The 14,200-nt window shown below is 42.6% G+C and overlaps 1 protein-coding gene across 1 annotated transcript in view; it reads right to left on the bottom strand.

Moving 5' to 3' along the window:
- The window catches only part of lama4 (laminin, alpha 4), a 32,378-nt gene extending 20,452 nt beyond the window's left edge, over window positions 1–11,926 (bottom strand). The window contains exons 1-9 of the mRNA XM_070849167.1: window positions 11,630–11,926; window positions 4,410–4,511; window positions 4,137–4,264; window positions 3,961–4,041; window positions 2,988–3,202; window positions 2,301–2,401; window positions 1,222–1,402; window positions 677–760; window positions 373–524 (exon numbers count right to left, since the gene is read on the bottom strand). Of these exons, the coding sequence (XP_070705268.1) occupies window positions 373–524; window positions 677–760; window positions 1,222–1,402; window positions 2,301–2,401; window positions 2,988–3,202; window positions 3,961–4,041; window positions 4,137–4,264; window positions 4,410–4,511; window positions 11,630–11,737 (1,152 nt within the window). The 5' untranslated portion in view covers window positions 11,738–11,926. The remainder of the gene's footprint in view (window positions 1–372; window positions 525–676; window positions 761–1,221; window positions 1,403–2,300; window positions 2,402–2,987; window positions 3,203–3,960; window positions 4,042–4,136; window positions 4,265–4,409; window positions 4,512–11,629) is intronic.
- Window positions 11,927–14,200: the final 2,274 nt, after the last annotated feature.

Raw genomic sequence — 14,200 nt, 5'->3', positions numbered from 1 at the left:
CATATGGTTGAAAATTTCACACAGTATTGAGGTGGGAAGGAAAGCTTTTATGTGCTTTGCCCCCCTCGCTTGGAATAGCTTCCAAAATCAAATTAAGGGACTTGGTCTCTGCTTAATTTTAAACTCGACACTGAATGAATCTGCTGGTTGTTGTCTATGTCGTTGGGTATTTTAATGTAGTTCTACATTTTGATAATTATCTTTTATATTCTATGTTTCCTTGTCATTTATTGTTGTTTTGTCCATAACTGTTTATTCTGCTGTCCTGGCCAGGTCTGCCTTGACAAGAAGATCATTGATCTCAAAGGGACTAACACAGTTAAAAATGAGTTAAATCCATTGTTAATTCGGTTTAACAATTTGCGTAAGCACCTGCAGTCGATGAGCAGTGTAGTTGTAGTATTTGAGCCTGTCGTTGGCAGCCGCACCGGTGGAGATGTTCAACACTCCGACTTTCAGCTGGTCCAGTGTCTTATTGGACAACCGCAAGTCCCCAATCAGCTGCCAAATGCACTCATCGCAACCTAAAAGCAAAGCAGACAAGTGGATTACAGCACTGCAGCTCTATTGTTTTGTGCTATAACTTCAAACAATTTGTCTTTTCTTCTTTTCAAAACTATATTGTTCAAAACTATACTGTCGTGGAGTTTCTGCTACAGCTGGTAACTTCACTTACTGCTGTTGCACAGGTTGACTGTTGCCGCCTCCGACATGCACTCTCCTGTATGCATGTCACAGTGGCCGCTCTCACAGTCGCACTCTGTAAAAAAAAAACAGATTGACTCCATCATTAGTGTAAGACAGAAAGTTCTGTAAGCAGCCTAAACTGTTGATCAGCTGGAAACAGGTCAGTACAGTTATCAAATATATGTCAAGACCCACAGATGGTGTTTTGGCATGAGGCCTGCACATCTGTCTTGAGGCCTCTCTCTTGTGTGGGACTGATGGTTTTAGCAGCTGCATGTGTGCAGAGATTTGGGCTGCACGGTGATGTCATTCAGCTCTCCGTAGAGAGTCTCCGGCCACAGGGTCACAGCTCTCATCTGATGCTTTCCTGACATCATGAGCACTACTGTGGTCGTGGGTGTGGGAATGCGGGTACTCACCACAGCCTTTTCCTCTGGGAAAGTATCATCTTCATTGAATGTTTGGACAAATGGCCTGAGGGTGTTTTCTGTCCAGAGAACATTTGACATTTGGTGTGATGGACAGATGACTTACTCTGGCAGCCGGATGGGCTGTAGTCCCAGTAACCTGGGAGGCAGCGCTCGCAGTAACGACCTCCGGCCCCTGGGCGGCATGGACAGCTGTGGGTGAGAGGATGGCAGGTGGAACGAATAGAAGCTGGCCCGCATTCGCATCTCCGACAGCCCTGACAGCTGGAGAAACCCGAGTAGCCCTCCTAGATTACATGAATGAGCACTGTTAGGTTCCAGTATTTGGCTGTTCAAGTTCATTTGGAAACATATTGTTTTGCAATATTTAAAGGATAATAGCTGGGGTCTTATTTTGGTAGTTTAGGCCATCATTTATTTTGGAGTTTATCTGGAGATAGAATGCAAATGAGCACAGCTGAAATGTTGGTAATAATCCCTTATTGCACAGGAAAACTGGGTGCACACCAAACTACGGTGAGCAACCTAGATCTAATATGAAAAAGCACACCAGACCGTAAGCTTTCATCATTTCCCCATTCACCTTTGTTTTCTCTTCCAAATAATGCTAGTCAGGCGAGATTTCAGCTGCTTTCTTCTTTTACTCCTCAAATGATAGCTCAGCTACTTTCAGCTATTACATTGCAAATGGCATGCTGTCAAAGGCTGCTTATCAACGGTTAGTGTTTTCAACTATCTCTAGCACTTCCACTTCAGCTGATTCAGCTGTAACTGACACTTGAACTGCTTTCACCCGCTACATGTCAACTGACCCTTCAACTGCTCACCTCTCTAACTTTTCAGCTGACAGTTCAGCAACTTTTCATTTCATACTCACTTCATAATGAGAGTTCAACTCTTCTCTCCTCTCTTTAACTTTCAACCAATAGTGAAACTCATTCAGCGCTTCAGCTCCTGAAATACAACCTCAAAAGTAACTCGTACATCTGGCAAGCGTATTTACCTCTTTTTACCTCCAAATAACTTGCCTTTCTCTATGGTACTTCTTTTTGGTAAGATTGCTATGATCCCAATGCTATATTTCCCTATAAGAATGATGACCAAAACCATGCAAATAATAGACCGATTGTAATGAAATGCTATTATTCTTTAAACCTGCTTCACGTGTCACATGGTTCCTCTCACCTCACACTGGTCGCAGAGTCGCCCGGTGACGCCCGGCTTGCAGTGACACACTCCTGTCCTGTCATCACACGAGGAGGTGCCACATGTATTGCACTCGCACTCTGAGAGAGACACAGGACACGTGCAATGATGAGAACATTAGAGGTCAATGATGTCACAAGCATGGAAAGGGCTATTTTTGGACTTGCAGGGGCTCAAAAGACACATGGTAATCCCTCATCCTGAATGGTGACCTTGTCTTGTTTTTCCACTGAACACCTTCAGGAGAACAAACTTGAACTTTTGCTGCATATATATATATATATATATATATAATCATTCTGATACCACTGAGACAGGATACAAATAAAAACCAATAATTTGTAGAAGATATTCATATGGTGACTCCAACACGGCGTGACATGATATCCCAGGTCATCTTGTGCTGTCACTGCTGTATGGCAGGAGTGTTCAGCACTCAGTCAGAGCAACTGTGTCAAAAAGCGTAATGAATTTTCCTGCCTTCATTTTACCGGCTTTGTTGCTGGTGTACAAGGATAATTGCTCAGGTTTCTCAGAACATTTAACAGCAACAATACCTTTACTCAAGTATGGAAGCTCTTCTTAACATCATGAGTCTTTCAGGTTTGGATCAAACATCTCTTGAACGAAAGTCAAAGTTGAAGGAGTTCACTTGTTGCCCCCCACCTCTGCAGTTCTTGGCACTGATGGCGTCACCGTAGAAACCTGAGGCACACCTCTCACAGTTGGCGCCAGCGGTGTTTCCCCAGCAGTGCTGGCAGTGGCCCGTCACATTGTGGCATTCGTTGAAGATCAGGTTGGGGTCGGAGTTGCCGTTACAGTCGCATCTCTTGCAAGAGTTACCAATCGCCATCGGGTTGCCATAGTGACCTGGGGCACACCTAGATGGGATAACATCATCTGTTACAATGAACAAATTGGAAAAATACACACTTTCACAATGAAGTCTTATAACGGAATGTTTTCACCTCTGATCTATCCATTAAAATTGATTTCCTTCATTTCCCATAATAACTTCAAATGACTTGAATAATCTACAGACGAGGGGCCACTTGGCTATAGTTTCTGTACTCAAATAGACATTCATCAAAAAGAGTACAGTGCTTCAAAAAAGAGGAAGAAATGGAAAAAACTATGTGATGGTATATGAAGACCGATGTGGCAGAGGCCAAGCTTCATCAGAGTGGGGGGGGACAGCAGAGCTGTGGCTCTTCAATAAAACCTCATGTAGTGTATTGCATCCTTTTTCTTCTTACAGTCACACATTTTGATGATTGCCTTGTGATTGGACTGTTATCATAGCCCACCTACTGCCCAGTGTTCAGTGTGGGCTCCTCTGTGACTGCCGAGACTATAAAATCTGTTATTACAACATTTGAAAAAGAAAAAGCTGCTGTTATAATTCAAGCAGTGATGAAAACCGCAGTAGTAGCTGAATAGGTAGGCCTAGATGCTGCAGGACTTGCACAGAGGCTTGCACTGTAATGTACTGTAGATATCTTGGACTGGCAGTATGCTTGTTGTATTGTCATGCAGTTTCACCCACCTCAGTCAGTAATCTGTAGTTTTTACTGATTGTGCACAGAGACCATTGCTGCTTTCTAACTGATTGGTTGCTCAAAGCCGTCTCAGCACTGACCTCTCACAGAAATGCCCGGCGTAGCCCTCTTGGCACTTGCAGCGCAGAGTGGAGCCTCCTCTGTCACAGTGCACTGCGAAGCTGCTCGGACACACAGGGGAAAGTATGTCGGAGATTACACATCGCTTGCCAACACACAGTCTTGTTGCTGCAGAAACAAGTACAGACCGGCTTACTTATTGGAGGGGACGGAGAGGGGGCAGGCACAGGGTCGGCATGTGTGGCCTCCATCTGGGCTGGGGGCCAGCATGTAGCCATCTTCACACATCTCACAGAAATCCCCTGTACTGTGGTCCCTGCAGTTCTGAAAGGAAGAGTGTTACAAATGATGGCCCCATACTTATCATATTAAAAAGATCCAGAGGTTATAATCCTGGAAATGAAGTGAATTCGAGGGATTTGTTTGCTCTGATACCTCAGCGAGTAATAATCACTGTGAGGAAACTTACTATGCAAACGCCAGTGATGTCATCACAGTCGTCTGCGCGGCGTTTGCAGTTACATGGCAAGCATACGTTTTGCTCACTTAGGAAAGATCCCTTTCCACACACCTGCAGAGGGATCAAAAATATAAATTAATACTTAAGCAAGCAAGAAAAGCAAGAAAAATATTATTTATATGCCACATTTCACTCCAGGTGGAAGCACAATGTGCCTGTCTGTGATGAGTGTGCATGTTCTTCGAGGGTTCTCTATGCTTCCTCCCACAGTCCAAAGACATGCAGGTTAGGCTAACTGGTGGCTCTAAACTCCCCATGGGTGTAAGGATTTGACTTGACTTTGTTGTTCTTGTTCTGCTGTGTGTCCATAGACATACAGTAGTGTGCATTAGTATACATTAGTGTAGACATTAGTGAGAGAACGTTTCCTTGTGTGCATGTGTTCACATGCTTGGCCAGTAAAAGTGATTCTGATAAAGCACAAAGTTGAAGCCATGACAGTAGCTGTTGTTGGATGCTACAAATTCTAAAATGAGAATTTTTAATACATACTTTTTATATATTTATATTTTTACTTTTGTGTTTGAAGTTTATTCTTATTCTTTTGGAGCTGTGTGTAACAAAAAGAAATTTCCCCCTGGGGATTATTAAAGGAATTCTGATTCTGATTCTGATCCACACAAATCTTCAACCTGGCAGCACAGAAGATCGATATGAATCTCACCAATTCAAAAAAAATGGTCATAATCTCTGCTTCTGTTCCTGAGTTATGTTGTTGAAAAATGGCCAGTGGTGTGTTTTGGATAGAAAATGTCATCATTCATCATTTTATCCTTTTAGACATTTGTGTGAAATGTTGTCGTGATCAGTGTATGAGTTCTTAAGTTATGGCCAAAGACTTATTTTGTGAGGTTCCCAGTGACCTTGACCTTTGAACACTAAATCCTAGTCAGTTCATCCATGAGTCTAAATTTGTATTTGTATATTCTCTCTTCCGCTGTTCTCAGCAAACATGCTAATATTAAATAGACTACTGTTGCTTCTTTTAAAAACGGGAACAGAAAGTCTCTTTTGGCTTGTTAGATGGGCAAAGCTGATATTTTCTCCAAAAGGAAAACTCAATGAGTGTCCAAATTGAAAAGGTTGTATCATGAATGTGTTCATGCCTTTAGATAGGAGAAAAGGATATTTCAACAAGATGAGGAGGACTTTTGGACTGATACTGGCACTAGAGAAACATTTTGAGACTATGGTGTCAAAGTTAGGGAAGACTCACACATGAACTAACCGGCATCAGCACCTTTAGGTCCGACTGAAAGACTACTGCAGTGAAAGACCAGGACCAGTGATCAGCTTCACCTGGGTGTTCTCTCATTTGCAGAATAAATTCATGCTATGAAATCTGAGTCTCATCCTGTTGCAGATGTACCTCCTCCAACAGTGACTTGGTACTGTGAATCTGAGCCTAAGAATGACAAAGAAAGCTCTGCAAGCACATATAGATTAGACACACGAGGGGCCTAAAGGGTCTTGAGCCGCCTAACCGTAACATTGCTTGTTGTTAAGTTAAAGAGAAAAGTTGAAAGCAGACATGTCCAATCATGTTTAAATCCTAATCTAAGTTGAAGCCAAAGCTACACTTATTTTTTCACCATTTAATAGCTCCCCAGATTCTAAAAACGGAAACTGATTTAATTTACAAATCAATTAAAATGTGCTTGACAGCAGAATTGCTATCTACTGTAGTTGGTAAGGACAGAGAAATATAATATAAGTGAATGTACAACTAGTACACATATATGTAACTTTGATTTCACACCAGTTATGTTCCTGATAAGACGGATCATTTTTAGTTCTCATTAATGATTTGCATTCATAGATTAAGCATCGATTAAATGTAAATGTTTCAGGCTGATCAAAGCTGATCTCTTAAAACTGCACCAAGTAAGTTGGGAGGAAGTTCTCCTGGACTGCAGCAGAATGTCATTTGAAAACCTGCATCCTGTCTGATGTTTGTTCACCACTGTTTCTCAGGACGGTGTGATGTCAGTGAGTTTGTCAGTGTGAGTTCTGAGCCTGCGCCCCTGCCCCCACCCACACACACACACACACACACCCTTTGAACATCTTTGAATATTTGAAGCAGCACCATTCAACGATGCGTACAATAGTACTTTATTCGCAGCAGTCTGTAAGAACTCCACACTTTGACCTTCTTGCTTCACTCAGTCAGCTGAACACTGATGCTTTGTATCCAGAATAGCCAGAAGATGGAACATTCCACAGACACAGAGTACTGTATGCATACTTATGATTCACATTTTCCTTTGATTTATTCACAGATGGGCTGTAAGACAAAGATGTGTGTTTGTGGTGTAAAAACATCCTGTGAAAGGCAGTGCTGACTCCTCCTGCCCAGCGGCTTTCACCGGAAAAGGCTGTGCGTCCATTCTCACCGTATGAACACTCAATGTGTTAACCTTCCATGTAAGTACAAGTGATGCAAATGGGTTCGGTGTTTTGGCCCAAAATGCTGGTTCAAGCAGTAATAAACCGATAATAAACCACAAGTTTAGATTGAGATTCTGAGCTATTAAACATTTGTGAAGCCACTTAAAAGTCTCGACACTGTTTTGACACTGTCCAGACCTACTAGCTGCGTGATAGTTTGTGACGAGTCAAACAGCTGCAGTGTGTAAACACAGGGGAGCACAGGGCAGAAGGTTCAGGGTTACAGGGAGGTGCAGCAGATGGTCTTGAGGTAGGACACGGAGGCTTTAGACTCCTCTCAAAGAGGAATGCATCTCATGTAAACACCCAGAAGTTTGATAACTTTTCTGTCCATATTCGAATGACTTAGTGTTGTAATCATTTAACATTTGTACCAGTGGTCCTTTTAGGAATGTTGCTTTCTTTTTGAGAGTCAAATGAAAAGATTGATACCACCCTCATGTCTGTCATTAAGTATGAAGTGGGAGCCAGGATGTGGTCTGTCATATCAAAAGGTCATCTGTCTGAAGTTTAAGTAAAACTCATTTGACATAAATAAAAACACAAAAAGGACAATCTGTGGGTTTTGGGACGCTGCTGATATTTTCCTGCTACATTGATGGAAAAAGCTGTGATAAACTCACAGTGCACTGTCTGCTCAGCACCGACCAACAGAGGGACAGAGTTAGCAATTGGTGAAAACTCCTAAATGAACCAACATTTCCAGAGCTAGATATTTCTTTTTGGTGGAGACCAGAGCTAAAAAGAGAATGAATATTGACTTATCCATGACAAATCCAAGTCAGAAGTAATGTTGTTCACTACCTTATGGACGTGTAAGAGCCTCTGTATGCAAATGAATGCAACATGTTAACAAGCTAACTTATTTCCAACAGTGAGTGTCCTCCTTCAGGTCCTCATCCTCTGACCACAGGATGGAAACTGTAACACACAAGCTGCAGGACGTACACTTCCCCTCCGAAGTCGCTGAGACTTTGGGTCACATCAGCCCTCTCTGACTGCGCCTTTGAACAGTTCATACATGGTGATCACCGCTCACGTGAGCAAGCCTGTGACCTGGGGCTTTTGTCTACAATCTTCAAAAGCTGCCGGCGTGTCAAAAATCAGGGCGACAGTCCTGTTTTTCAACTGCGTGCAGTGTTATTGATTTCTAATCTTGCTAGCATAATTTTAGCTTTGTGGCTGGTTCTCTGAACTGAGCGGACTACAAGTATCTCCCTTTGCCAAGTTGTATCTAAGGTTTGTCCTATTTACTGGAGTACTGAATGATGCATGAGAATCTTCGGGGATGGTAATGATTGTTCCAGGTATTAGTCAAACCCTCAACCATTACCAGGGTAACAGATTGATGGCGTGGAACAAAATCAGTCAAAGAAAACAGTCTCTGAAATGAACAGTTTTTCCAGATCCCCTTATTGGGTTTGGTGATACCGATGTAGGCTTTGATATGTGGAGGTTGGAAAGTATGGTAATCAGTCTTGTTTACTCATGGTTGACCTTGATTATTGATTTGGCTTGTCATCTATAGCTGCTGGGGGTTGAGGAGTGATGAATATATATTCACATGTGCATTTATTCATTTAAGAGACGTTTCTCTTGGGGTGGTCCTGTGATGTTGAATCTGAAAATTAGCATTGAATAGTGATTTTAAACATGATGGTTACTGTAACGAATCCTTAATAATCATGTAAATTAAAACAACTGACATTTGCAGCCTTCCACCAACTATGAGCACACCCAGTAATGTGAACTATTTCTGCAGCCCCCCCACTATGCCCACTACAGTGGAGAACAAAGATGACATTCAACATGTCGTATAGCCTCTCTCTGTTTTCATGTGAAGCTGCCTCCTCTAATGCTCTGCTCTTACTTTTCAGTATTTATCAGTGTACATCCTGTCTGTTGGCTGAATGCTTGCAGGGTAGACCACGAGGCTCTATCTCTGATATACAGAGCCAAACAGATGTATCAAGCACAAAAACAGGATTTGGTTCCACAGATGAGTGCTTTGCAAAGTCAACACACCCTTTGGTCATTTAGCTTCACCACCGTGGCCATGCCCACGCTCTACAGTGTGGGGGCGGTGGTGGGGGTCTGTTGGCAGATAGTTGTATCTCTAGAATGTTGTCATATAAAGATAATTTTTATCATGCGAAACATTGTCAGGCCTAACTTACGATTACTCTCTGTCTGCTTTCATGCACCGCTGCCTGTTGACAGAGTTTTCCCAGGATGGGCGATTTTAAGTGGATCAAATGTTACAGCTTGAAGGCTGAATCTCATTTCCGCATTTCCTTCCAACTGGAGCTGGCTACACTACTGATACTGACCCAGAAGAGGGGTTCAGAATCTGGATTTAGTCATGCTAAGCCTTCTGAACATCCTCAGGATGGGACAGATCCCGGGTCATGAGAATTTCATCCTAACTCAATAAGTGTCCACAGACAGTCTGGCTGCAGCGGCGAGGCCTCCTCTCCAGGGAGCCTCAACTCAGAAAACACAGACACTGAGAAACAAACATGTACAATAGAGTATAAATGAGGAAGAAATGTTTACATTGCACTGCTTTAACGTTGCCAAGTTTGGGAAATGAATGCCCCCACATTCTCTTTGACCTACAGCCCATTTTCCCACGATGTTTCTTCATACTCATCACTTCTTAGCAAAGTCACTACTGTAAATAGCCTCTTAAGTCTTGGTTGCCAAGAACCATGGCTCTCCAGTTCTAGTGTATGAAGCTGAGGAACTCAAATCAATCCCAAAATCATCCAAAGCAGCCACACAGTCACAGTTCTGTAGTTTGTCTATGGCTTGACATCTTCCCGTACCTAGCTAGCACATGTTCAGTACACAAGGATGCGCAGCAGTCATGACTAAGGTGATATCAAAACTGTACAACAAAGTTCTGTCAATATCTCATCATGGATCAAGAAATCAGAACATCATTTTTGTTGACTTGGTCAAAATTGAATCTGTGGTGCATCACACAATCTAGCAAGCAAGATGTTGCTTTAAAGTAAAGCTTTTTGAGTGAGTTCTGCTCATATTGCTTTGGTGATAACAACCCTATTGCTGGACCAGAGCCTTAATATTGGTCAATGATTTTTTTATTGTACAAGTTTTTTTTAGAAGTTTTTTATTGTTGAGTTTTTTTTTCTGCCTTTACTGCTTTATTAGACAGTGACAGTGGAGAGAGACAGGAATAATGTGAGAGAGAGGAAAGCATGCAGCAAAGGCCTAAACTTTGCCCAGGTTAGCCAACAAGGCACCCAAAATGCCAGTGTTTGTTTTTAGATTGTTGCTTTCTACAAAATCATTGTATGCAACCATGATAACGTTAAGTTTATGGAAAGAATGTGGTGATTGCAAATAAGATATAAATGAAATGAGGCTTGTGTTAGGCATCTCATACATGTGGCAAAAGCTGAGGAAAGATCACAGGTGTGGTTAATGAAAAACCAAATGTCAAGTGCAGCTCTGCAACAGGATGCAAACTCCAGTTTCCTGTTAGAAAGATGCCCACCCACACCCACAACCTCCATGCTCTAAGGACGCCCTACTTCCTACTTTGACATAACTCTTGAGATGGGGAATCATCCAGTATTTACATACACAATACAGAGTTTCCAGGGAAACTGGGTTAAATAATAAATGGCACCAAAATAGGGCTGTCAATCACGTCTTCAAAGTTTATAAAACCCACAATCTTGATGATTTGAGTACTGGCTGATTTGGCAACACCTTTGGATACTGATGGTGACAAGAAGTGCATTTTAATATCACAGTTTCATTTGACACCTAAATTGACCATTAGGAGCAACAAACATGCTTCGAGCGTCCACTCAGTCAGAAACACAGCAAAAAATGAGCAACTGATCGGCTGTTTGCTGTGAAGCCAAACTGACCGTTGACTATGTGTTAACTGTGTCATATGACACGGTAATACTCATATCATGATCCAATGTTGTTTTCTGCATTACATGAACTGCGCGTTGCATCTGCTCTTGGTCCTCTTGCATATTATCCAGTACATGCCTGGATTGTTTCCAGTGAATCTTTTGTGTGTGGGTAAACCAGTACACTACTATAGGAGGAGGCAGAATATCTGGTTACTGTGGAAGGGTTTTTGACCAGTGCCCAAAATGGTTTTAATATGATGAAAATTGTACAGATCATAACTTTAGAGTGAAACAGAAAAACTCATTTTATATAAAGCTCTTTTCAATGAAAATGATCTTTAGAGCCAGACTAAGCCAACTGAAGATTAGCCAGTAGTCCTGTACAACTTCTCATGCCCTCACTGTCTATTGTGCACTCTCTTTCTCTCTCTCTGGGGTGTTGCTCAACATTTGGTGGCAGCTGGTTTCCATTAGAGAACTGTCAGGGAGGGGCAGGAGGGGCATTACAGTGGTGGAGACAGTAACCCAGAGCCCATGTGATCTTTAGCCTTGGGGCACCTCTGATGACAGAAACGCACACTTGCATGAACACAAAGCAGGACCATTACGAGGTCCGGACAGACGCATAGAAGTCCTCAGAGCTCTTCGTATAGCCAGAACTAACCCCTCCCGAAACGCTCACTGACCTGCCTCATTTTCACAACATTTGATGATCATCAATAGCATTACTGTCAGAAACTGTCAGAAACTAAACACAGCTGCTCTAGCACACACAGTTTACCAGGGAAAAAAAAAAAGATCAAACTAAATTGGTCTTACTTTCAGCACCAACTGTTGCTGTTCTCCAAGCCTTGCGGCAGAAGCTGGATAGGCTATCCCTGAGAGGATGCAGAGAAGGCAGACGCAGGATAGAGGTTTAGCAGCCATATTTATGTGTTTGACCAGTGGAGCACTGATCCCCCTTCTCTGTCTGTGTCTCTGTCAGTGTCTCCTGGCTGTAGAGAAGTCTCTGGGCACTCGGTTGCACCCGTTGGCTTCACTTTTCCACTGCTCCGACCTCCAGATGCAAGCGCTGCGCCTGGTGCTGGCCCGGGCTGAGTCCTGTAAAACAAACTTATGTGGACTTCCTCCCTTTCTCTCCCTCCCTCCCTCCCTCCCTCCCTGGGCTGATTCCTCTCCCCTAGCGGACTTGCCTCTCCCCTGAGCCTGTCCCTAAATCGCATACAGATGGGAAGGCTGAAGAAAGAGCGAGAGGGGGAGAGAGAGAAAGGGAGAAAGCACGAGAGGCAGAGGCAAAGAGAGAGAGAGAGAGAGAGAAAGAGCGACAGACAGCGAGGCAAATGAGCAACAGAGGGTGTCTGTCTTTTGAGCAGAGGGCAGATCTGAAGCAGACAGAATGCCCATCCAAACTGCATATCTCCCCCCTTACTGACTGAGTCAGATTGAGTGTCAAATTGAGCTCCCCATCTCCATTTGCAGGACTGTGGCACCCTTTCACCTTGGGCTCAACAGGCAGCACCCCTCCCTCTGCTCTTTCCCTTCCCTTCCCTTCCCCCCTGTCCGGCCAGGGTGGGCAGAGGGTCGAAAGCTTCAGCACTCACTCTGCACTCCACAGGCAGAAAAGAAACAGCTGCTCCGATATCCCGGCCCAGCTCCACCTCAAAGCCCCAGACGTGAGCTTTCTGTTTGTTTTCCAAGGTCAGACCATCAAAAGCTGCTAAATTTATGGATATGTTAGGATTGTGTGAGGCTCTCAACGGGAAGAGCTAGAGTGTGACACCTCCAGCACAAAGGCTGTATTGTCAGAGACTGAAAACAGTAGTTCCTCTAGATCTGAGTCGCTGTTAAAAGTTATTTTGCTTGTGCTAAGACTAATGCCTCTGAGCAGACAAGTCACACAGGTCCAAAGTGTGACTTCCCCACAAAGACCATGTCGTAAGCAGTTCCAAATATGTCCAAGTTATGTCGTGCTGGCCCATAGGACCATGTGGAAGTTACATGTCTCAAGTGACTAATAAACAGGCTGTCACATTCCAGTTATGTATGGCAGAGATGTCATCGACACAAGAGCAAAACAGAGCAGCTCTCTATGTACTATTATACATTCAGACATGTATTTACACCCTTAGAATCAAAACAAACGGACAGAAACAAAAAAACTTGAAATCATTTTCTGGAAATATATAAAAAAAATAATGTTACTGCAGCTATTTTCCAATTTTCAACAGAGGATAGGACTTTTTTCTTGAAAACAGCTGTGAGCCTCCGGGCTGCCGGTTCCCATGAAAGGTTCCTCTGAATGTTGGTGTCAGTTGGTGCCCACATAACCTTGGCTTTAGTTATTCAAGATCTTTGTCCCTTTACAAAATGTAACCTTTATGAATGTATTCACTTTGTGAAGTTGAAGCTAGGAAGCTGGGCTAACTGGCTTCACCTGGGAAAGTGGAAGCTGGTTAACGTAGAATGCAAATATTATCAGTGATTGAACACTAGATGTTTTTTATCTTCATGGTGTTTCACACATGCTGAATTTTTGACAAGATTCCATTCAAATTGAATGCAAATCTTAAATCAATTTCCAGAAAATCTTCAAAAGAAAAGACATTTCTGTCCACTATTGTTATGTGAACATAAGATGTTGGTCTCATTAAGATAGTTAGCAGTTGATGGTGCTGCTAAACACATAGAAAAGTCATAGCTCAAACAATGAAGATGAAATATGACATTTATTCTTGTTTCATGCATACATGAGAGGACGTTACAGTCTCCTCATCAGCCCTTACAAATTTGTTTTCATCTGCCGTCACTTTGTTCCTAGTTGAGTGGAAGCTTGGGCAATGTTTAAGCATTAGTGTCACATGTACTACTGAGAAAAACATTCACTAGTCACATTTTCCTATTATGTATACATGAACTTTTCTAGCTCAGCCAAGTGTAAAAGTTTGTCTGCAATATTTTCCTCTATTTTCTGGTCTTTTATGAGGAGATTTAAAATGAATGGAGACTTATCGGCAGGCCCTGCGCACATTATTAGTACTTGTACAGTAAAACAGAGGAGGGCTGGCTAGCATTAGCTGGCTGTAGTTTGTGGGTCAAAATCACTGATGGGACAGCTAACATCATTGACCTCACATTGGTACCAAAAAATCCTGCCTCCTGGATAATTCTTTGTTTTCTTTTTTAACTAAAATATATGTCTTACTTCCAGTTTAGATTAAAATGGTCAAAATGAGTTTTTGTCTGACAATCCGAAACAAATACTGCTGATTCACTCTTCTTTCAGCCAATGAAAGCACGACCCTCTTGTTTTGTTTTATACCCTTATATTATCTTCTCGTGAAAAGCAAGTGGTACGATGACAAGGTTGATTACTGCTCTGAGAGTAACTGT

The sequence above is a fragment of the Pempheris klunzingeri genome, chromosome 18 (assembly GCF_042242105.1).
Source record: "Pempheris klunzingeri isolate RE-2024b chromosome 18, fPemKlu1.hap1, whole genome shotgun sequence".
Taxonomy (NCBI): domain Eukaryota; kingdom Metazoa; phylum Chordata; class Actinopteri; order Acropomatiformes; family Pempheridae; genus Pempheris; species Pempheris klunzingeri.
This window is presented reverse-complemented; position numbering and strand designations above follow the sequence as displayed.